Raw genomic sequence first — 21386 nt, 5'->3', positions numbered from 1 at the left:
CAGCAGCGGCTGGCGGGGCCGTTTGTGAGGGGGCCGAGGGAGCCGACGGAGGGAGCTGATGGAGCCGAGGGAGCCGAGGGAGCCGACGGAGCCGGGGGGGCCGACGGAGCCGGGGGGGCCGGGGGGGCCGACGGAGCCGGGGGGGGGCGACGGCGCGAGCAGAGGGAGCCGACACTGACTTTCTCACACATCAACAACAACCGTCATTCGCCACTAAGTGGCGGTGACGTCACCACGACGCTTGTGCCAGGCTATGTGCACCTTGAGGCTACGTGAAGTGTCGAACGCCCGCTGGCAGGAGGTCACGGGGCAGACCCAGGTGCCACGGGTCGACTGACTGAGATGACTGGCTGATGCACCACCTGTGCCCCCTACCGTGCCAACCTGCTGTGCTTTAGCCACCCGGCGCTCCGCTCGTTGTTGTGAGCGTCGGTCCTCCGCCCTCCGTTGTTGTTGGAGGGCGACTGCCTCCAACTGCCCAATAGCGTCCTTCACGAGCCTCCTCCACAGAGGCCAATCTTGACACCGCTGGTACCAGTCATCGGCAAGTCCACACAGCTCCACATCCTCCTGTACCACATCACTCCATCTCTTCTCTAGCCCGTGCCGCACCCGTTTAGCCCCCTCGATCCGGCCGAACAAAAGCTGTTTCGGCATGCGGTGGCTGGGCATGCGGGCTACATGACCCAGCCAACGCAGCCTTGCCTGTCGGAGCTTACCAATGAGACCTTGCCCAGATCTTTCAAGGATTTGTGAGCTCCTCACACAATCCAGCCTGGTTAAACCCAGGATGGATTGTAGGCAGGCTAGCCTAAATGTTTCTAACCGGCGAAGATGTTCCATTAAGGGGGTCCACGTTTCGCAAGCGTAGAGGAGGGAATGACCGGGGCCGAGAAGACCTGAAGCTTAGTGCGGAGCGACAGACCAAGTAGCTTCCACACAGCGTTATGCAACCGATGAAAAGATATTGCCGCTCGATTGATTCGGAGTGAGACCTCTGCTGTTAAACTGGAACCAGTCATAAGCACACTGCCCAAGTATGGGAACTCTCCACTCTCTCCACAACTGCCCCATCACCGATTGGGAGTTGTGGGGGTGGAGTGTCCGATGGTACAAAATATCCAGGCAGGTGCTTAGTTTTGGTGGGGCTGATGGTAAGGCCCCATCTCATAGTGGCACGCTCCAGTCTCAGCAGCAGCGTCTCCAACTCCTCCTCTGGATGAGCAGCTATTACCAAATCATCGGCATACATAACGTGGTTGAGCACTCACACCATGCAATGATTCACTCACACATCATGCACTGATTCGCTCATCATGCGCTTACTCACTCACACATCATACACTCGCACAACCACTGACCCATTCACTCATCATACACAGGTTCACTCATCGTGTGCTGACTCGCTCACACATCATACACTCACTCACACTGCCACTGACTCGCTCACACATCATACACTGACTCACTCATCATGCGCTGACTCACACATCATACACTCACTCACACTGCCGCTGACTCGCTCAAACATCATACACTGACTCACACATCATACGCCGACTCGCACATCATACGCTGACTCGCACATCATACACTCACTCACGCTGCTGCTGACTCACTCACACATCATACACTAACTCACACATCATACACTCACTCACTCATCATACGCTGACTCGCACATCATACACTCACGCTGCTGCTGACTCACACATACACTGGGAGTGTCGTGCTGCCAGCTATGGTTGCAGTTTTTTGTCGTACGTGTTATGTATATCGTTTATTGTTAAATTTAAAATCACAGTTTCTATGATTACTGTTGTTACATTGTTTTTATAACTTTATTTTGGTGATTCGAAAACATATGGTTAATCTAAATTGTCTTATGGTTGTTGTTGTTGGCTTGCACCACGTTGATTTTTGCACACAGCGTTTTAATAAGCGTTTTTTTGTGTGGAATATTTGCTGGTTTATTCCAGGATGTATCGGTTACGCGTTGTCGCTTTGAGATGTTCTGTGTTCAAATTTTGTTTGTTGCGGTTGCACCCGACTTAAGAGCCGCATGGCTCACAGGGCTATGGCTAATAAATGAAACTTGAAATGCAACTTGAAACCCACTGCGCCACCCGGCCGCCTGAATGGAATTCATGGCCAGACATCTCAACGGAGCAGGGAGGGACCTCCTGAGAGAGATTCCTGAGCCGGTTAGCGGTACCAGCTGACTCGGGCGCGTGTGAACCCCAGCACGGTCACTGAAGAAGGCGCAGCAGCAACAACAATAAACCCGACACAGTGCAGAGGTGAAGCAGTGTCACCAAATAATGTGTGTACTGTGTGTGTACGTATGTACTGTGCGTATTGTCACGTGTACGCTGTGTGTGTACTGCACCGTCAGGAGCAGCAGCAATTCAACCCCCGCGACTGCCCCGTAGCTGTTTGTTCCCGAAGGGGAACAGCACAGGAGCCCAGCAAGCAGCGGCATGCGGCGAACACAGCAGCAGCAGCAGCACATCGCCACTTACCCACAGCCCCATTAATACCCATACCATCGATATGGGCACCATCACCAAAATAATAACAAAACACCGATTACGACCACCAACCCTCACCATCCCATCGTCACTACCATAACCACGATAAAAACGTTACTGTCGCAACCACCATCGATCATCAGCTGCCATAATCACCAGCACCGCAATCAGGCAGGCCGTGATCACGGCCACTCCATCACCATCATCACAATAATCATCACCATCATTACCATCATCACCATCACCACAATCACCACCATCACAATCACAATCACCACCATCACCATCATCACCATCACCACAATCACCCCCATCACCACCACCACAACAATCACCACCGCTACCACCATCGTGAGCGGCAAGACTCCAGCGGGGTCGACACCACCATCATCACAATAATCCCCACCATCATCACCAACATCACCATCACGACAATCACCACCATCACCACCACCACAACAATCACCACCACCACAACAATCACCACCAGCATCACCACCATCACCACCAGCATCACCACCAGCATCACCACCACCACCACCACCACAACCACCACCACCACAACCACCATCACCACAACCACCACCACAACCACCACCATCACCACCATCACCACCACAACCACCACCACAACCACCACCACCACAACCACCACCACAACCATCACCACCACCACATCCACCACCATCACCATCACCACCACCATCACCACCACCACCACAACCACCACCACCACAACCACCATCACCACCACAACCACCATCACCACCACCACAACCACCACCACCACATCCACCACCATCACCACCACAACCACCACAACCACCACCACATCCACCACCATCACCACCACATCCACCACCATCACCACCACATCCACCACCACAACCACCACCACCACAACCACCACCACCACAACCACCACCACAACCACCATCACCACCATCACCACCACAACCACCACCATCACCAGGCGCGAGAGTCCCGCGCCGCCCGTGGGAAGCGCCGGGAGCGCTCTGCGGGGATGTTGGCCCCGTGGGGACCCCTGGGGAGCAGCAGGGACACGGGGTCGGGGACGATTGACCAAAGAGCAGGAGACAGCGACTCACCTCCAGTGGGGTCCAGCCGGAACGTCGTCGCCGCCTCCTCCTCCTCGTCTCCCCTCTCCCTCCTCCCCCCGCGCCCTGCGGCCCCTGACGCCCCCCCCCCACACACACTCCGGGGGGCCCCGCCCCTCGTTTCCTATCCTCCAGTCACGTGAGGGCTGTCGCCCCGCCCCTCGCGCTCGTACGTATCACGTGACGTGAAAAGAGGAAATGCCCGGCGTGCCCCAAACACCCCCCTCGCCCCGCCCCCCTCACGGAGACACGGAGTGACAGACAGCCTCACGGAGACACGGAGACACGAGGTGATAGACAGCCTCACAGAGACACTAGGTGATAGACAGCCTCACAGAGACACTAGGTGACAGACAGCCTCACAGAGACACTAGGTGACAGACAGCCTCACGGAGACACGGAGTGACAGACAGCCTCACGGAGACACGGAGACACGAGGTGACAGACAGCCTCACGGAGACACTAGGTGACAGACAGCCTCACAGAGACACGGAGTGACAGACTGCCTCACGGAGACACGGAGTGACAGACAGCCTCACGGAGACACGAGGTGACATACAGCCTCACAGAGACGCGGAGACACGAGGTGATAGACAGCCTCACGGAGACACGGAGTGACAGACAGCCTCACAGAGACACGGAGTGACAGACAGCCTCACAGAGACACTAGGTGACAGACAGCCTCACGGAGACACGGAGACACGAGGTGACAGACAGCCTCACGGAGACACGAGGTGATAGACAGCCTCACGGAGACACGGAGTGACAGACAGCCTCACGGAGACACGAGGTGACAGACAGCCTCACAGAGACACGGAGACACGAGGTGATAGACAGCCTCACGGAGACACGGAGTGACAGACAGCCTCACAGAGACACGGAGTGACAGACAGCCTCACAGAGACACTAGGTGACAGACAGCCTCACGGAGACACGAGGTGACAGACAGCCTCACGGAAACACGGAGACACGGAGTGACCGACAGCCTCACGGAGTGACAGACAGCCTCACGGAGACACGAGGTGACAGACAGCCTCACGGAGACACGAGGTGACAGACAGCCACACGGAGACACGGGGGAGACAGACAGCCTCACGGAGACACGGGGGAGACAGACAGCCTCACGGAGACACGAGGTGACAGACAGCCTCACGGAGACACGAGGTGACAGACAGCCTCACGGAGACACGGGGGAGACACGGCAACTCGGCGGACACAAAGACCCAGGGACGCAGAGACAGTGGGGTGTAGACAAAACAGACACGGAGATACAGAGACACGGGGACACAGAGACACGGGGACACGGGGAGCATAAACACACGGGGACACAGAGAGGCGGGGACGCGTGATCTGCGTGACACAGCCGTGTTTGGGAACATAATGTTTATAAACAACGAGAGAGGCGGGGACAGCGGAGACACGGGGCAGAGCAGGCCCCGGGGGAACTGGGAGAGGGGGACCCTGCCCCCACGAGTCCCTGTGAGGGGTCGTGGCCCATCATCCTTACAAGGTTAATCAAATGGGTACCACGTTGTGATGAGGTCAAGTCTTTGCTCTATGGATAAACTCGGCAATGTGGAATTTCGACAACTGGCCTTTGCAGGACTATAAACGTGAATTGAGCAACGATTACTCAATGGCCACGTGAATAGGGAACACTCGTTGGGACTGTGAGTAGGGAACTCACTCGCTAGGACTGTGAATAGGGAACTCACTCGCTAGGACTGTGAATAGGGAACTCACTCGCTAGGACTGTGAGTAGGGAACTCACTCGCTAGAACTGTGAATAGGGAACTCACTCGCTAGGACTGTGAATAGGGAACTCACTCGCTAGGACTGTGAGTAGGGAACTCACTCGCTAGAACTGTGAATAGGGAACTCACTCGCTGTTACTGTGAATAGGGAACTCACTCGCTAGAACTGTGAATAGGGAACTCACTCGCTGGGACTGTGAATAGGGAACTCACTCGCTAGGACTGTGAGTAGGGAACTCACTCGCTAGGACTGTGAATAGGGAACACTCGTTGGGACTGTGAGTAGGGAACACTCGCTAGGACTGTGAATAGGGAACACTCGCTAGGACTGTGAATAGGGAACTCACTCGCTGTTACTGTGAATAGGGAACACTCGTTGGGACTGTGAGTAGGGAACACTCGCTAGGACTGTGAATAGGGAACTCACTCGCTGTTACTGTGAATAGGGAACTCACTCGCTGTTACTGTGAATAGGGAACTCACTCGCTGTTACTGTGAATAGGGAACTCACTCGCTAGGACTGTGAATAGGGAACTCACTCGCTAGGACTGTGAATGGGAACTCACTCGCTGGGACTATGAATAGGGAACTCACTCGCTGGGAATGTGAATAGGGAACTCACTCGCTGGGACTGTGAATAGGGAACTCACTCGCTAGGACTGTGAATAGGGAACTCACTCGCTAGGACTGTGAATAGGGAACTCACTCGCTAGGACTGTGAATAGGGAACTCACTCGCTGGGACTGTGAATAGGAAACACTCGCTGGGACTGTGAATAGGAAACACTCGCTAGAACTGTGAATAGGGAACTCACTCGCTGGGACTGTGAATAGGGAACTCACTCGCTGTTACTGTGAATAGGGAACTCACTCGCTGGGACTGTGAATAGGAAACACTCGCTGGGACTGTGAATAGGAAACACTCGCTGGGACTGTGAATAGGAAACACTCGCTGGGACTGTGAATAGGAAACACTCGCTAGAACTGTGAATAGGGAACTCACTCGCTGTTACTGTGAATAGGGAACTCACTCGCTAGGACTGTGAATGGGAACTCACTCGCTGGGACGCGCTGCGAGGCGCTGCGTCTCCGTGCCACGGCGAGCCTCGGGCAGGGCTCGCAACCCCGGCGCGGGGGTCGCGGCCCCTGAGTCCATCCGGGATGATGAGGCTCACTCCACGCCATGGGGGTTACTTGACCATACTTCACCACGCTGGTCAGTGCGAGTTGGTGGAGAGGGGAGATCAGGAACGGTTCTGATAGCACTGGCCATTGATGTTAGCCGTGGTTGGGAATTGAACTCTAATGACCGCTCAACTCCATTTGCGTTATTGCTGTGTTGAAGATCATTGCTGTGTACTGACGTTCGTTTTAATTGAGGCGTTTGAGTGTATACATGACTTTGAGTCTATATAGGTCCTCTATTCGTGCGTATTGGCCTCTATTGGTGTAGAGATCTCTATTGTTGTGTATCGGCTCTGTGGTTGTTATAGCTGTCTGCGGCATTATTCGTGGGGGAAAACCCGGGCCAGTCCCTGCCTCCTCATGGAACTATTCACTGTCACGCGGACACAGTCACACAGACATGCACGTCGACACGCACGTGCACACAGACACACACATAGGCACTGACACACACATTCCCCTTGAAATAACGAAGTGGCGGTGACGTCACCACGGCGCTTGTGCCAGGCTAGGTGCACGTTGAGGCCACGTGAAGTATCGAACGCCCGCCGGCAGGAGGTTACGGGGCAGACCCAGCAGGTTCCAGGGGTCGATTGACTGAGATGAGTGGCTGATGCACCACCCGTGCCCCCTACTGTGCCAACCTGCTGTGCCTTAGTCACCCGGCGCTCCGCTCGTTGTTGTGAGCGTCGCTCCTCCGCCCTCCGTTGTTGCTGGAGGGCGGCTGCCTCCAACTGCCCAGTAGCAGCGTCCTTCACGAGCCTCCTCCACAGAGGCCGATCTTGACACCGCTGGTACCGGTCATCGGCAAGTCCACGCAGCTCCACATCCTCCTGTACCAGAATCTCTTCACACACACACTAATACCCGCGTCATTCGCCACTAAGTGCGGTGACGTCACCACGGCGCTTGTGCCAGGCTATGTGCACTTTGAGGCCACGTGAAGTATCGGAGGCTCGCTGACAGGAGGTTGGCTGACTGAGATGACTGGTAGATGCACCAGCAGTACCCCCTACCGTTCCAACTTCACACACACACACTCACTGACACACACATTCCAATTGATACACTGACACACACACCCACACACCGACACAGAGTCACTGACACATACATTCCCATTGATACACTGACACACACACGCAGAATACATTGACACACACTCACACACGCAGATACACTGACACACACACTCACACACGCAGAATGTCAGACGCAGATGAAGGAAGGAGCCACGGGTTTCACGCTCTGTGCCTGCCGGGCACCACCAGCGTCATCCTCTTGGGGTGACAGCGACGGGGAAGTCGTCCAGTCCCTCTCACGCCGAGTGCTTCCACAGGCCACACCCAGAGGAGCGTCACCCAGATTCTCAGGGGACATGGCCCGGCTCTCCCTGCTGCTGCTCCCCCTGCTGCTGCTACCCCTGGCCGCCTGCGCCACCCCCGAGCCGGGGTCGAGGCTGGGACCCGGAGTGAATGGTGGTTTCGGGTGCCTGGGTGAGTTTGGGGATTCTTCACCACTCAACTCATTCGCCACCTTTCAATTTTCACAACTCCTCACGCTTCATGCCAAACCGCTCACCACACGCCACTCGCACCCCCATTTATCTCACTCACCCCTCACCACTCACCCCTCACCCCGCTCACTCAATCTGGGTGGGTTCTGTGGCTCCAGGTGCAGCTGTGGTGGTGGTGGTGAGCATTGGTGAGTGGTGGTGGGCTGTGGTGAGTTGTGGTGTTTCCTCGTTGATGGTAACTGGTGCTAGTGAATGTTGGTGAGCTCTGTTGAGTGGTTGTTTTGGTGAGCTATGGTGAGAATTGGTGAGTGTTTGAGTTCTGTGGTGGGTGTTGGTGAGTGTTGGTGAACTCTGGTTGATGGTAACTGGTGGTAATGGAGGTGGTAATGGAGGTGGTAATGGAGGTTTGAGAGTTGTGCCCAGCGGTTTCGTTGGTAAGCCCTGGTTCGTAATGGTGAACTTTGGTTTTCAAAAGTGGTGAGCGTTGTTGAGTTGGTGAGCAGTGGTAATTGTATCACTGCTCACCAACTATCCCCACCGTGTCCAGGCTGCGTGATCGCGGTGAGCATGGTGCAGCAGTTGTCAGAGATTCACAACGACTCCATCTCGAGCGCCGTGGCGAGGCTGTGTGGGGTGCTACCTGGTGAGGACACATCAACACGTACCACCTGCACCACCACCACCACCACCAACACGTGCCACCTGCCGCCTGAGCTACCACCAACACGTGCCACCTGGGTCACCTGCACTCATTTCCCACAGAGACCCACAACCTGCGAGCCTCGTGTCAGATCCTGCTCCAGGTGTTCGGGCCAAGCATCATATGGATGTGAGTACCAGGTTCATGGTTCAGTGCATAAGTGATTGAATGAACGAGTAAATTAGTGAGTGAATGAGTGAGTTGTGGTCAGGGCCGGATCACGGCGTGGGGGCTTTAGGGGCTGCAGCCCAGGGGCCTCCGCCAGCTGGAGGGACTCCAGAGACGAAGTGAGAAGTTTTTTCATTTGTGAATGATGAATTTGATTTGTTGTTAGCCTTGCAAAAATAAAATTATATTTTTCTTTAACTTTGTTTTCCTTTTGAAAATATTACTGGGGGCCTCACAATACCTGTAGCCCAGGGGCCTACAAAATCTTAATCCGGGCCTGGTTGGTGTGTGTGGTTTGGTGTGTGTGGGGCCTGGTGTGTGTGGTGTGTGTCCAGTGTGGTGTGTGCCCAGTGTGGTGTGTGCATGCGATTTGCGGTGTGGTGTAGGTTGTGGTGTGTGGTGTGCGGTGTGTTCAGCGCTGTGTGTGGTGTAGGTTGCGGTGTGCAGTGTGCGGTGTGTGCGGTGCTGTGTGTGGTGTAGGTTGCGGTGTGCAGCGTGCTGTGTGCGGCGCTGTGTGCAGGTTGAACACGGAGGTCACGCCGGACGTGGTGTGCCACGCCCTCGGGTTGTGCCGGCGGGACCCTGGAGAGGCGTTCTGCCACACGTTCCCTCTGCCCAGGGTGGGGCCCGACTCCGCACAACAACAGCGGCCTTAACATGCAGTCATTGTCATCAATAGCATCACCCATGGTCTACCCACTGTTTTCATGAAGGCCATCCCACGCCGCCACCATCCCTCATGGGCGCGTGATCTCGCTCTTTGGCTGCTAACGGCCATCCACCTCTGTCGCCACGACGCGTGCTGCCCAAGTCAGCGTGCTTCTCTGAACGGGCCGTGCAGTGTTTCCTCTTACCTCGGGTGCTCCTCTCTCCGTCTCTCGGCGTAATCACCAAGTTGCTTGCCGCACTCGGCAACGGCGTCCATCCAGGACAATAAAATGAGCACCGCTTTGTGGGGAACATCAACAGTGGTCGTCCTGTGGAGAGACTCGCCCCCACCATGGGAATGTGGAATCCCTACCGCTGGCTCGGCGATGTAAACAGGAGACGAGCACCGCTGTATGTATGATGATCGGAGGTGCGGGGGAAGGACAGCAAACTAAACACACGGCAGTGCCCGCGTGAGTGGGACACAGAGCCGCTCCCGTTGTCTCACGGTGACCCGTGTCCCCCTACCCGCCGTGAATGCAGGGGGGCCTGCACAAGGCCGTGGAGGCGGCGAGACGTCTGGCGCTCAGCTCCTCCGTGCCGGTAAGAGACCTGGGTCGGCGTCATTGGGGGGTTATTAACCGGGTCGTTGGGTCGCTGAGCCACGCATGCTCCTGTTCTGGAGCCCGGGTCAGCGAGGCTGCCTCGTGATGCCCTGACCCCGCGTCGCCCTCAGGATAAATTCCTGGAGCTGTCGGGAATCTGCGCCCTCCCCAAGATCCGAGATCTCTGCGAGCTCATTCAGAGGTACGCGCAAGAGATCTCAACTCCTGAACAACGTCCACTCGCTCTCACACTGCGACCACCACCGCACTGCAGGTCACTCCGCCCACTCACCCACTCCCCCAATGTGCAGGTGCTGACCAAAATGAGTGACTACGTTGTGAAAAGTTACCAGTGCCGTCACTGTATCGGATCGTGGTGTTAAGTAGCTCTTGCGTTGATTGGTTGCGTTAGATGTGTCGTGTTCATGAGATGCGCGTGGTGTCAATTAGACGGGACTACGAAATTGGCGTCTTGTGTCTGGGTGGCGAGTTTGGGGGTCATGACGCCGTGAGTCCGCAAGGATAGATCATGGCCGATGATGTATTTCACGCAGGTCCTGGTCTCATCACATCCCAGCTCAAGATGGTGATGGGGACCTCTTCAGCACCGTCCCTGTGAGTGTCCTGAACAAACATCATCGTCAACATCGTTAACATCGTCGTCGTCATCATCGTGGAATGCGCACAGCTGCTCAGCAGACACCCACGCTGGCTGTATCCCGGCTGCTCCCCCCCCCCCCCCCCAGGTGTTCCGCGGCTCGCACTGGCGCGGAAGGGACTGTGCGGACCGCAGCGCAGACGTGCATCCCGGCCGCAGGTGCATACCATCTCACTCCACCTCGTCACCCTCCACCTTCACCTTACTAGGGGACATCCATCGAGTACGTACGCATGGAGGGGGAGTTAACTCAAATGTGTTCGCTTGCGTATGGGGGGTCTACTGTCAATGTATGCTTAGGAAACGGGGGGGGGGGGGGTGAAGCTTCGATAATAATTTGTCTACATTGGCCTTCAATTGAGTTAGATAGTCCGGCGGTGGACTATCTGTTTGCTTAAACACATTAGTATTAATTATTAATCCTTGATCGTTTCTGCGTGGATTAAATATCGGCCGTTCTATAGGAAACAGGGGGGGGGGGGTGCGTCAGGCGAACCTACGCAGGTGGGGGGGGGGGGGGTAAAAAGTCCGCGTGCGTACAGGGAGGGGGGGGAGGCGTCAAGTTTGACAGATTTTTTGCGTGCCTACTAAATGGATGGCCCCTTACCACGCCCTCCCAATACCTTGTCACATTTTGATGGCCAGAGTTTCACCTCCCGTGTCTCACACCCCGTATCTCATCCTCACCTTTCTCACTCTCCATCTTGTTTCAGGCCAAGAAACCAGGATGCGTTCGAGGACTCGAACTGCAACGGCATCTGGGTGAGGAGGATCAGCCCTCGCATCACCCTCACTCACCGCACTTACCCTCATGGCTCTCACTTGCCATCACCAATACTCCATCCTCACTCACCATCACCATCCTCACCATCACTCACCCTCACCCCAGTAGGCAGTAACAACTCTGGGTGGACAATGAGTGTCGTAATGTGGGGAGTGTTGGCACAGTAGTGAGCTCACTGCCCTATAAACCCGGCGACCTTAATTCACGTCACCCTCGTCACCAATAACAGTGACGCTAATCTAAACTGATCCTGGAATCAGCCTGAAATGATTACTTGATGCGGTGTGTAAACATCGCCACTGAGGAGACAAAGGCGGACGGGCGTGGTGCTGACCACCCACCCCTCTGTGTGCCGTGCCGGCTCGCTAACAGCACTTGCCCCAACAGTCTGTAAGGTTATACGGGGGATCTTTGTCTTTATGTGCGGGGCACAGGGAGTGGACCCGGCAGACGGCGTCGCTTACGAGAAGAAGTTCTGCGAAAGTGAGGAGCGTCCGCGCCTCACCCTTGACCTGAGCCCCTAGCCTGACCCCAAACCTTGCCTCAGACCTTGACTCCGACCGAATGCGAGCACCATCGGGACAGCGCGGGGCTCAGGGTTTGAGCTGTTATCTTCTTCTTTCGTATGGCACGTGTCAGCGTGGTGGTGAGGGTGTCGTGAGTGTGATGTGAGCAGTGAGTGTGGTGCGTGCTTGTGAGCAAGATTGATGACCGCATGGTGAGAGTGATGGTGAGTGGAGGTGAGGAACGTTGTGGCGAGACGGCGGCGAGTGGGCGTGGCCAGCGTAGTGAGTGGTGGCGGGGAGTGAGCAGTGGTGAGCGTGGCCGATGCTGCCCCTCACCCCAGATTCTCGCCCGCGTGGCCTCGTGCTCCTGGGGGACTCGGCCGGAGCCCATTTCCACATCCCTGCCGCGTGGATGACCGGGGAACTCCTCTCTCCCGTGAGACTTCATCTTCAGCAGCAACCACGTCACCCTTCACGTCACCACCATCGCTATTATGACCACCACGGCCAGTAACACCATCGTCATCCATGTCACCATCACCATCGTGACCCGCAAACAGCATCTTCTTATCATCATCTCAACCAGCACCACCACCACATCGCACTGTAGCCTGAGGCTGTGAGACTGAGTAACGTGAGGCGGTGAAATTGAGACAGAGATTGTGACACTGTAACACTGGGTGACACTGTGAAATTGAGACACTGGGCGACACTGTGACACTGTGAGATTGTGACACTGTGAGATTGTTACACCGTGACACTGGGTGACATTGTGAGATTGTGACACTGTGAGATTGTGACACTGAGATTGTGACACCGTGACACTTGTGAGATTGTGACACCGTGACACTGTGAGATTGTGATACTGTGACACTGGGTGACACTGAGATTGTGACACCGTGACACTGTGATATTGTGACATCGTGACACTGGGTGACACTGTGAGATTGTGACACTGTGAGATTGTGACACTGTGACACTGTGAGATTGTGACAGTGAAATTGTGACACCGTGACACTGTGAGATTGTGACACTGTGAGATTGTGACACCGTGACACTGTGAGATTGTGACACTGTGAGATTGTGATATTGTGCCACTGTGAGATTGTAACACTGAGATTGTGACACTGTGCCACTGTGAGATTGTGACACTGTGAGATTGTGACACTGTGAGATTGTGACACCGTGACACTGTGAGATTGTGACACCGTGACACTGTGAGATTGTGACACTGTGAGATTGTGACACCGTGACACTGTGAGATTGTGACACTGAGATTGTGACACTGTGACAAGGTGAGATTGTGACTGAGATTGTGACACTGTGACACTGAGATTGTGACACTGTGACACTGTGAGATTGTGACACTGTGAGATTGTGACACCGTGACACTGGGTGACACTGTGAGATTGTGACAGTGAGATTGTGACACTGAGATTGTGAATGAGAGATTGTGACACCGTGACACTGGGTGACAATGGGTGACACTGTGACACTGTGAGATTGTGACATTGAGATTGTGACACTGTGACACTGTGAGATTGTGACACTGTGAGATTGTGACACTGTGAGATTGTGACACCGTGACACTGGGTGACACTGTGAGATTGTGACACTGAGATTGTGACACTGTGAGATTGTGACACCGTGACACTGTGAGATTGTGACACTGTGAGATTGTGACACTGTGAGATTGTGACACTGTGAGGCTGACCGAGTCCCCGTGTCCGTGTGCAGGAGGCGTTCTCAAACCTCCCCGTTGCCCTCGCTAACGAGCTGGACTGGCCACAGCTCTCGGCCTTCACAGGCTTCATGAACTCCAGCTGGGCCTCCATCACGTGAGACGTCAACACGACACGAATGAACGCGGCAACGCGCCACTAGTCAACAGAGCAACAGAACCTGACTCAACGCAATACGGCAATACGGCAATACAACACAATAACACGAGACTTAACACAACAACACTATAACTCACCAAAATACAAGCCACAACGTTGTGTGACTTGACACAATGTCACAAAGCGCAACTCAACACAGCGCGACTCACCACAACATAATTGAACACACCGTGACAACGCAACGTGAAGACACAACGCAACACAACGCGGCACGGCACGACAGGGTCACGACAGGGTCACGTGAGCTGACGCGACAAGTCGCAGTGGCACGGCTAACAGCGGGCCCTCGTCACGGCGTGCGCCGTACCAGGTCCCACACGGACTCGTTGTACCTGCGGCTGAGGGAGAGGAACCGGTGCAACCACAGAGACCTCCAGAACCTTGCGGTGAACGGTCAGTGTGTGTCACATATGGGGTGGAGGAGCCAATGTCACAGTGTCACTCTCACTGTGTCAGTGTCACCACCGCAGTGTCAGTGTCACCACCACAGTCTGTGTCACTCTCGCAGTGTCACTATCACAGTGTCACTATCAGTGTCACTCTCGCTGTGTCAGTGTCACCATCGCAGTGTCAGTGTCACCACCACAGTCTGTGTCACTCTCACGGTGTCACTCTCGCAGTGTCACTATCGCAGTGTCACTATTGCAGTGTCACTCTCGCAGTGTCACTCTCACAGTGTCACTATCACAGTGTCACTATTACAGTGTTACTCTCGCAGTGTCACTATCGCAGTGTCACTCTCACAGTGTCACTATCACAGTGTCACTCTCACAATGTCACTCTCGCAGTGTCACTATCGCAGTGTCACTCTCAGTGTCACTCTCACAGTGTCACTCTCACAGTGTCACTATCGCAGTGTCACTATTACAGTGTCACTATCACAGTGTCACTCTCAGTGTCACTCTCACAGTGTCACTCTCACAGTGTCACTCTCGCAGTGTCACTATCACAGTGTCACTATCACAGTGTCACTCTCGCTGTGTCAGTGTCACCATCGCAGTGTCAGTGTCACCACCACAGTCTGTGTCACTCTCACGGTGTCACTCTCGCTGTGTCAGTGTCACCATCGCAGTGTCAGTGTCACCACCACAGTCTGTGTCACTCTCACGGTGTCACTGTCGCAGTGTCACTATCGCAGTGTCACTATTACAGTGTCACTCTCGCAGTGTCACTCTCACAGTGTCACTATCACAGTGTCACTATTACAGTGTCACTCTCGCAGTGTCACTATCGCAGTGTCACTCTCACAGTGTCACTATCACAGTGTCACTCTCACAATGTCACTCTCGCAGTGTCACTATCGCAGTGTCACTCTCACAGTGTCACTCTCACAGTGTCACTCTCACAGTGTCACTATCGCAGTGTCACTCTCACAGTGTCACTATCACAGTGTCACTCTCACAATGTCACTATCACAGTGTCACTCTCGCAGTATCACTCTCGCAGTGTCACTCTCGCAGTGTCACTATCACAGTGTCACTCTCACAGTGTCACTCTCACAGTGTCACTATCGCAGGGTCACTATCACAGTGTCACTCTCACAGTGTCACTCTCGCAGTGTCACTATCACAGTGTCACTATCACAGTGTCACTATCACAGTGTCACTCTCGCTGTGTCAGTGTCACCATCGCAGTGTCAGTGTCACCACCACAGTCTGTGTCACTCTCACGGTGTCACTCTCGCAGTGTCACTATCGCAGTGTCACTATTACAGTGTCACTCTCGCAGTGTCACTCTCACAGTGTCACTATCACAGTGTCACTATTACAGTGTCACTCTCGCAGTGTCACTATCGCAGTGTCACTCTCACAGTGTCACTATCAGTGTCACTCTCACAATGTCACTCTCGCAGTGTCACTATCGCAGTGTCACTCTCACAGTGTCACTATCACAGTGTCACTCTCACAATGTCACTCTCGCAGTGTCACTATCGCAGTGTCACTCTCACAGTGTCACTATCGCAGTGTCACTCTCACAGTGTCACTCTCACAGTGTCACTCTCACAGTGTCACTATCGCAGTGTCACTCTCACAGTGTCACTATCACAGTGTCACTCTCACAATGTCACTATCACGGTGTCACTCTCGCAGTGTCACTCTCGCAGTGTCACTCTCGCAGTGTCACTATTACAGTGTCACTCTCACAGTGTCACTCTCACAGTGTCACTATCGCAAGGTCACTATCACAGTGTCACTCTCACAGTGTCACTCTCACAGTGTCACTCTCACAGTGTCATTCTCACAGTGTCACTCTCGCAGTGTCACTATCACAGTGTCACTCTCACAGTGTCACTATCACAGTGTCACTCTGACAGTGTCACTATTACAGTGTCACTCTCACGGTGTCACTCTCACAGTGCCACTATCGCAGTGTCACTATCGCAGTGTCACTATTACAGTGTCACTCTCGCAGTGTCACCCTCACAGTGTCACTATCACAGTGTCACTATCACAGTGTCACTCTCATAGTGTCACTATCACAGTGTCACTCTCACAGTGTCACTCTCGCAGTGTCACTATCACAGTGTCACTCTCACAGTGTCACTATCACAGTGTCACTCTGACAGTGTCACTATTACAGTGTCACTCTCACGGTGTCACTCTCACAGTGCCACTATCGCAGTGTCACTATCGCAGTGTCACTCTCGCAGTGTCACTCTCGCAGTGTCACTATCACAGTGTCACTATCACAGTGTCATTCTCACAGTGTCACTCTCGCAGTGTCACTATCACAATGTCACTCTCACAGTGTCACTATCACAGTGTCACTCTGACAGTGTCACTATTACAGTGTCACTCTCACGGTGTCACTATCACAGTGTCACTATCACAGTGTCACTCTCATAGTGTCACTATCACAGTGTCACTCTCACAGTGTCACTCTCGCAGTGTCATTCTCACAGTGTCACCCTCGCAGTGTCACTATCACAGTGTCACTCTGACAGTGTCACTATCACAGTGTCACTATCACAGTGTCATTCTCACAGTGTCACTCTCGCAGTGTCACTATCACAATGTCACTCTCACAGTGTCACTATCACAGTGTCACTCTGACAGTGTCACTATTACAGTGTCACTCTCACGGTGTCACTATCACGGTGTCACTCTGACAGTGTCACTATCACAGTGTCACTCTCACAGTGTCACTATCACAGTGTCACTCTCGCAGTGTCACTATCACGGTGTCACTCTCACAGTGTCACTCTCACAGTGTCACTCTCACAGTGTCACTATCACAGTGTCACTCTCACAGTGTCACTATCACGGTGTTACTCTCACGGTGTCACTATCACAGTGTCACTATCACGGTGTCACTCTCACGGTGTCACTCTCACGGTGTCACTATCACAGTGTCACTATCACAGTGTCACTATTACAGTGTCACCATCACAGTTTGTGTCACTCTCACGGTGTCACTCTCACAGTGTCACTCTCACGTCTTCGTGCTGTTGCGATTTACAAACTTCGCGGCCACTCGGTGGCCAGGTCGTGAGGCCGCGCTGACCCTCTTGCTCTGCCTTGCAGCCACCGGCACCGCGGGGGGCAGCGCCCCCCATAGTGCGGACAACCGTTTTCCGGGCAGTGAGGGCGCCGATCGGACCAACGCAGCACCGGTTTAACGCGGCGCGAACGCGAGAGCCGAGGAGAGCACTCTGGGTCCCTGGTGGGGCCAGGCCGTCCCGTGGCCACGTCCTGGCCCGTTACACCCGACCCAAGGCCACCCCGGCTCGCCGGGGCCTAGCGGGCGAGCGGGCCCCGGCTCGCCGTAGCGGAGACGCAATGCGCCTGACTCCTGCGTGACCCCCATGTGACCCCCGTGTGACGCCCGCATGACCCCCGCGTGACCCCCGCGTGATCCCCGTGGTGTGTCGAGTGCAGGAGCCGCGTCCTCCACCGTCAAGGACTCCCTGACGAGGTGAGGGGATTCACCGGGGAGCTGGGGTAATTGAGGGTCTGGGTTCATGAGGAGCTGGCAATTTTGTGCTGCACTGGAGGAGCCATCACTGCAAAAATGTAGCTTCACTGTTGGTTTCTATGGAGATGATGGTCATTGTGATGGAGATAGGGATGGTGGCGATGATGGTGGTGTTGACGATGATGGTAGTGGTGTGACCTCACGGGCGCTGCTTCTCTCCTCGCAGCTTCTCCCGGAACGAGAGCGACCACCCGGCCCTCCTCGTCTACTCGTTCATCGGCAACGACGTCTGCAACAAGTGAGGCTCCCTCCCCGCTCCGTCCCCCCCTCCTCAAGCAGCTGCATTGCTCAAGACTGTTACCTCCGTGCGTGAGTAACCACCGCGTGCGTGCGTGCGTGAGCAGCGCCCGGGACACGGTGGCCGAGATGACGACGCCGGAGAAGATGCGAGAGAACGCCCTGGCTGCCCTCGCGGCCCTCAACAAGGCCCTGCCGCCCGGCAGCCACGTCCTCCTCACCGGCCTGGCCGACGGCCGCTTCCTGTGGGACCACCTGCACGGCCGCCTGCACCCCGTCGGCGAGTGCCGTCGCACGGTCGGCGGCGCTTGGCCCGGGACCCCGAGCGCCGCCCTTTGTCGCAGCCTGGAGCGCGTCCCCCCCCACGGGCAACGGGCCCCGGGGCAGTGGCACCGCCTGTACTCTCGATAGCTATGCCACTACTGTGGGTGCTGCCCTTTACATCTCATAGGTGCTGTGCCTAGAACTCGTAGGTGCTGCCCCCTGCACCATCGGGGAATTATAATTCAAGTGCCATCACCCCCCCCCCCCCGTAGCTGATTGATCCAAGTCCCCTTAGATATGGTGTGCGGTCACTGCGGCGGCGGCAGTGGTGGTGGTGGTGATGACGGTGGTGGTGATGGTAGTGGCGGCAGTAGTGATGACAGTGGTGGTGGTGCTGGCGGTTGTGGTGATGACAGTGGTGTTGGTGCTGATGGTGGTGGTCGTTGTGGTGATAACGGTGGTAGTGGTGGTGGTAGTGGTGATGACAGTGGTGTTGGTGCTTATGGTGGTGGTCGTTGTGGTGATGACGGTGGTGGCGGTGGTGGTGGTCGTTGTGGTGATGACAGTGGTAGTGGGGATGACAGTGGTGTTGGTGCTGATGGTGGTGGTCGTTGTGGTGATGGTGGTGGTCGTTGTGGTGGTGGTCGTTGTGGTGATGGCGGTGGTGGCGGTGGTGGTCGTTGTGGTTGTGGTGCTGATGGTGGCGGCGGTGATGACAGTGGTGGCGGTGGTGGCGGCGGTGGTCGTTGTGATGAGGGCGGTGGTGGCGGTGGTGGTGCTGATAGTGGTGGCGGTGGTAGTGTACTGTTTTCCGGTGTCGGCCAACCCTGATGTGGCTCCGCGTCCCCGTGCAGGGCTGTGGAACGGCGACGTCACCTACGCCGATGTCTTCGCCTTCCTCGACTGCCTGCAGGTGAGCGTCATGCGGGCAGCCGCACGGCCTACGCGGGGCGTTTGCATTCTCGTTAATTTCGGCGTGGGGGGGGCAATGTGGGGGGGGCAATGTGGGGGGGGCAATGTGGGGGGGGCAATGTGGGGGGGGCAATGTGGGGGGGGCAATGTGGGGGGGGCAATGTGGGGGGGGCAATGTGGGGGGGCAATATGGGGGGGCAATGTGGGGGGGGCAATGTGGGGGGGGGGGCAATGTGGGGGGGGCAATGTGGGGGGGGGCAATGTGGGGGGAGGCAATGTGGGGGGGGGGGGGGCGCCGTGGGGGGGGGGAGCCGTGCACGAGTGGTGACGCCGCCTCCTCCGCCGTGTGCTGGGTGCAGCTCAGCCCCTGTGCCGGGTGGATGAGCGCCAACGCGTCCCTGCGTGACGCCACATCCGAGGTGAGCGCCACGCACGGCGACCGCACCGCTCACAACCATGAACTCGTCGTCGTTACAAAGCCTCGCCGAGTCTCCAGACTCCTTCAGGAGAGTCTTGTCAAGCGGCCGATGTTGCTGCTGTGTGCAACCCCAATTGAGTAGGTTGCAGGTGATGTTTCAGCATTGGGTTACGTAGCTAATACCGGTGACAGTGTGTGTGCGTGCAGAACAGGTTGAGAATGTACAGACTGCACAGGAAGGTGCCCGAGTCAGCAAGCGATGTTGTGCAATGTCGTATTGTGCTGTCTTGCTGGGCTATGTAATGTCGTATTGTGTTGTCTTGCTGGGCTATGTAATGTCGTATTGTGCTGTCTTGCTGGGCTATGTAATGTTGTCCTGTCTTGCTGGGCTATGTAATGTTGTGTTGTGCTGTCTTGCTGGGCTATGTAATGTTGTGTTGTGCTGTCCTACTGGGCTATGTAATGTCGTGTTGTGCTGTCTTGCTGGGCTATGTAATGTTGTGTTGTGCTGTCTTGCTGGGTTATGTAATGTTGTGTTGTGCTGTCTTGCTGGGCTATGTAATGTCGTGTTGTGCTGTCTTGCTGGACTATGTAATGTCGTGTTGTGCGGTCTTGCTGGGCTATGTAACGTCGTGTTGTGTTGTCTTGCTGGGCTATGTAATGTTGTGTTGTGCTGTCTTGCTGGGCTACGTAATGTCGTGTTGTGCTGTCTTGCTGGGCTATGTAATGTTGTGTTGTGCTGTCTTGCTGGGCTATGTAATGTCGTGTTGTGCTGTCTTGCTGGGCTATGTAATGTCGTGTTGTGCTGTCTTGCTGGCTATGTAACGTCGTGTTGTGTTGTCTTGCTGGGCTATTTAATGTTGTTTTGTGCTGTCTTGCTGGGCTATGTAATGTTGTGTTGTCTTGCTGGGCTATGTAATGTCGTGTTGTGTTGTCTTGCTGGGCTATGTGATGTTGTGTTGTGCTGTCTTGCTGGGCTTTGTGATGTTGTGCTGTCTTGCTGGGCTATGTAATGTTGTGTTGTGGTGTCCTACTGGGCAATGTAATGTTGTGTTGTGTTGTCTTGCTGGACTATGTAATGTCGTGTTGTGTTGTCTTGCTGGACTATGTAATGTCGTGTTGTGCTGTTTTGCTGGGCTATGTGATGTTGTGTTGTCTTGCTGGGCTATGTAATGTCGTGTTGTGCTGTCTTGCTGGCTATGTAATGTCGTGTTATGTTGTGCTGTCTTGCTGGGCTATGTAATGTTGTGTTGTGCTGTCTTGCTGGGCTATGTAATGTCGTATTGTGCTGTCTTGCTGGGCTATGTAATGTTGTGTTGTGCTGTCTTGCTGGGCTATGTAATGTCGTGTTGTGCTGTATTGCTGGACTATGTAATGTCGTGTTGTGCTGTCTTTCTGGGCTACGTAATGTTGTGTTGTGCTGTCTTGCTGGGCTATGTAATGTCGTGTTGTGCTGTCTTGCTGGGCTATGTAATGTTGTGTTGTGCTGTCCTACTGGGCTATGTAA

General features: G+C 55.0%; 2 protein-coding genes across 16 annotated transcripts in view; one reads left to right on the top strand and one right to left on the bottom strand.

Annotated features, from left to right (window-relative positions):
- Nucleotides 1-3746, bottom strand: part of ELMO1 (engulfment and cell motility 1) — a 51952-nt gene extending 48206 nt beyond the window's left edge. For 5 of the 6 annotated variants that reach the window (XM_032957833.2, XM_032957831.2, XM_032957835.2 and 2 more), the window contains exon 1: nucleotides 3641-3746. The gene's annotated coding sequence lies outside the window, so the exon portion shown is untranslated. The remainder of the gene's footprint in view (nucleotides 1-3640) is intronic. The other variant, XM_032957829.2, reaches the window with a different exon arrangement.
- A 92-nt stretch (nucleotides 3747-3838) lies between these two features.
- The window catches only part of AOAH (acyloxyacyl hydrolase), a 24246-nt gene continuing 6698 nt past the window's right edge, over nucleotides 3839-21386 (top strand). For 2 of the 10 annotated variants that reach the window (XM_076068210.1, XM_076068209.1), the window contains exons 1-19: nucleotides 3847-4813; nucleotides 7927-8083; nucleotides 8651-8746; nucleotides 8866-8932; nucleotides 9492-9591; nucleotides 10163-10222; nucleotides 10356-10426; nucleotides 10779-10839; nucleotides 10971-11041; nucleotides 11596-11644; nucleotides 12101-12149; nucleotides 12514-12608; nucleotides 13910-14010; nucleotides 14384-14466; nucleotides 17952-17988; nucleotides 18215-18286; nucleotides 18393-18565; nucleotides 19404-19462; nucleotides 19821-19880. In XM_076068210.1, coding sequence (XP_075924325.1) covers nucleotides 7966-8083; nucleotides 8651-8746; nucleotides 8866-8932; nucleotides 9492-9591; nucleotides 10163-10222; nucleotides 10356-10426; nucleotides 10779-10839; nucleotides 10971-11041; nucleotides 11596-11644; nucleotides 12101-12149; nucleotides 12514-12608; nucleotides 13910-14010; nucleotides 14384-14466; nucleotides 17952-17988; nucleotides 18215-18286; nucleotides 18393-18565; nucleotides 19404-19462; nucleotides 19821-19880 — 1422 coding nt within the window. In that variant the 5' untranslated portion in view covers nucleotides 3847-4813; nucleotides 7927-7965. Of the gene's footprint in view, nucleotides 4814-7926; nucleotides 8084-8650; nucleotides 8747-8865; nucleotides 8933-9491; nucleotides 9592-10162; nucleotides 10223-10355; nucleotides 10427-10778; nucleotides 10840-10970; nucleotides 11042-11595; nucleotides 11645-12100; nucleotides 12150-12513; nucleotides 12609-13909; nucleotides 14011-14383; nucleotides 17989-18214; nucleotides 18287-18392; nucleotides 18566-19403; nucleotides 19463-19820; nucleotides 19881-21386 lie in introns of those variants that run through there. The other 8 variants (XM_076068208.1, XR_012942294.1, XR_012942292.1 and 5 more) reach the window with 8 other exon arrangements.

Source organism: Petromyzon marinus, chromosome 20 (genome assembly GCF_048934315.1).
Source record: "Petromyzon marinus isolate PM22_M1 ecotype Great Lakes invasive population chromosome 20, UKy_Petmar_22M1.pri1.0, whole genome shotgun sequence".
Taxonomy (NCBI): domain Eukaryota; kingdom Metazoa; phylum Chordata; class Hyperoartia; order Petromyzontiformes; family Petromyzontidae; genus Petromyzon; species Petromyzon marinus.
Note: the sequence above shows the minus strand (reverse complement) of the source record. Positions and strands in the feature narration are given on the sequence as shown.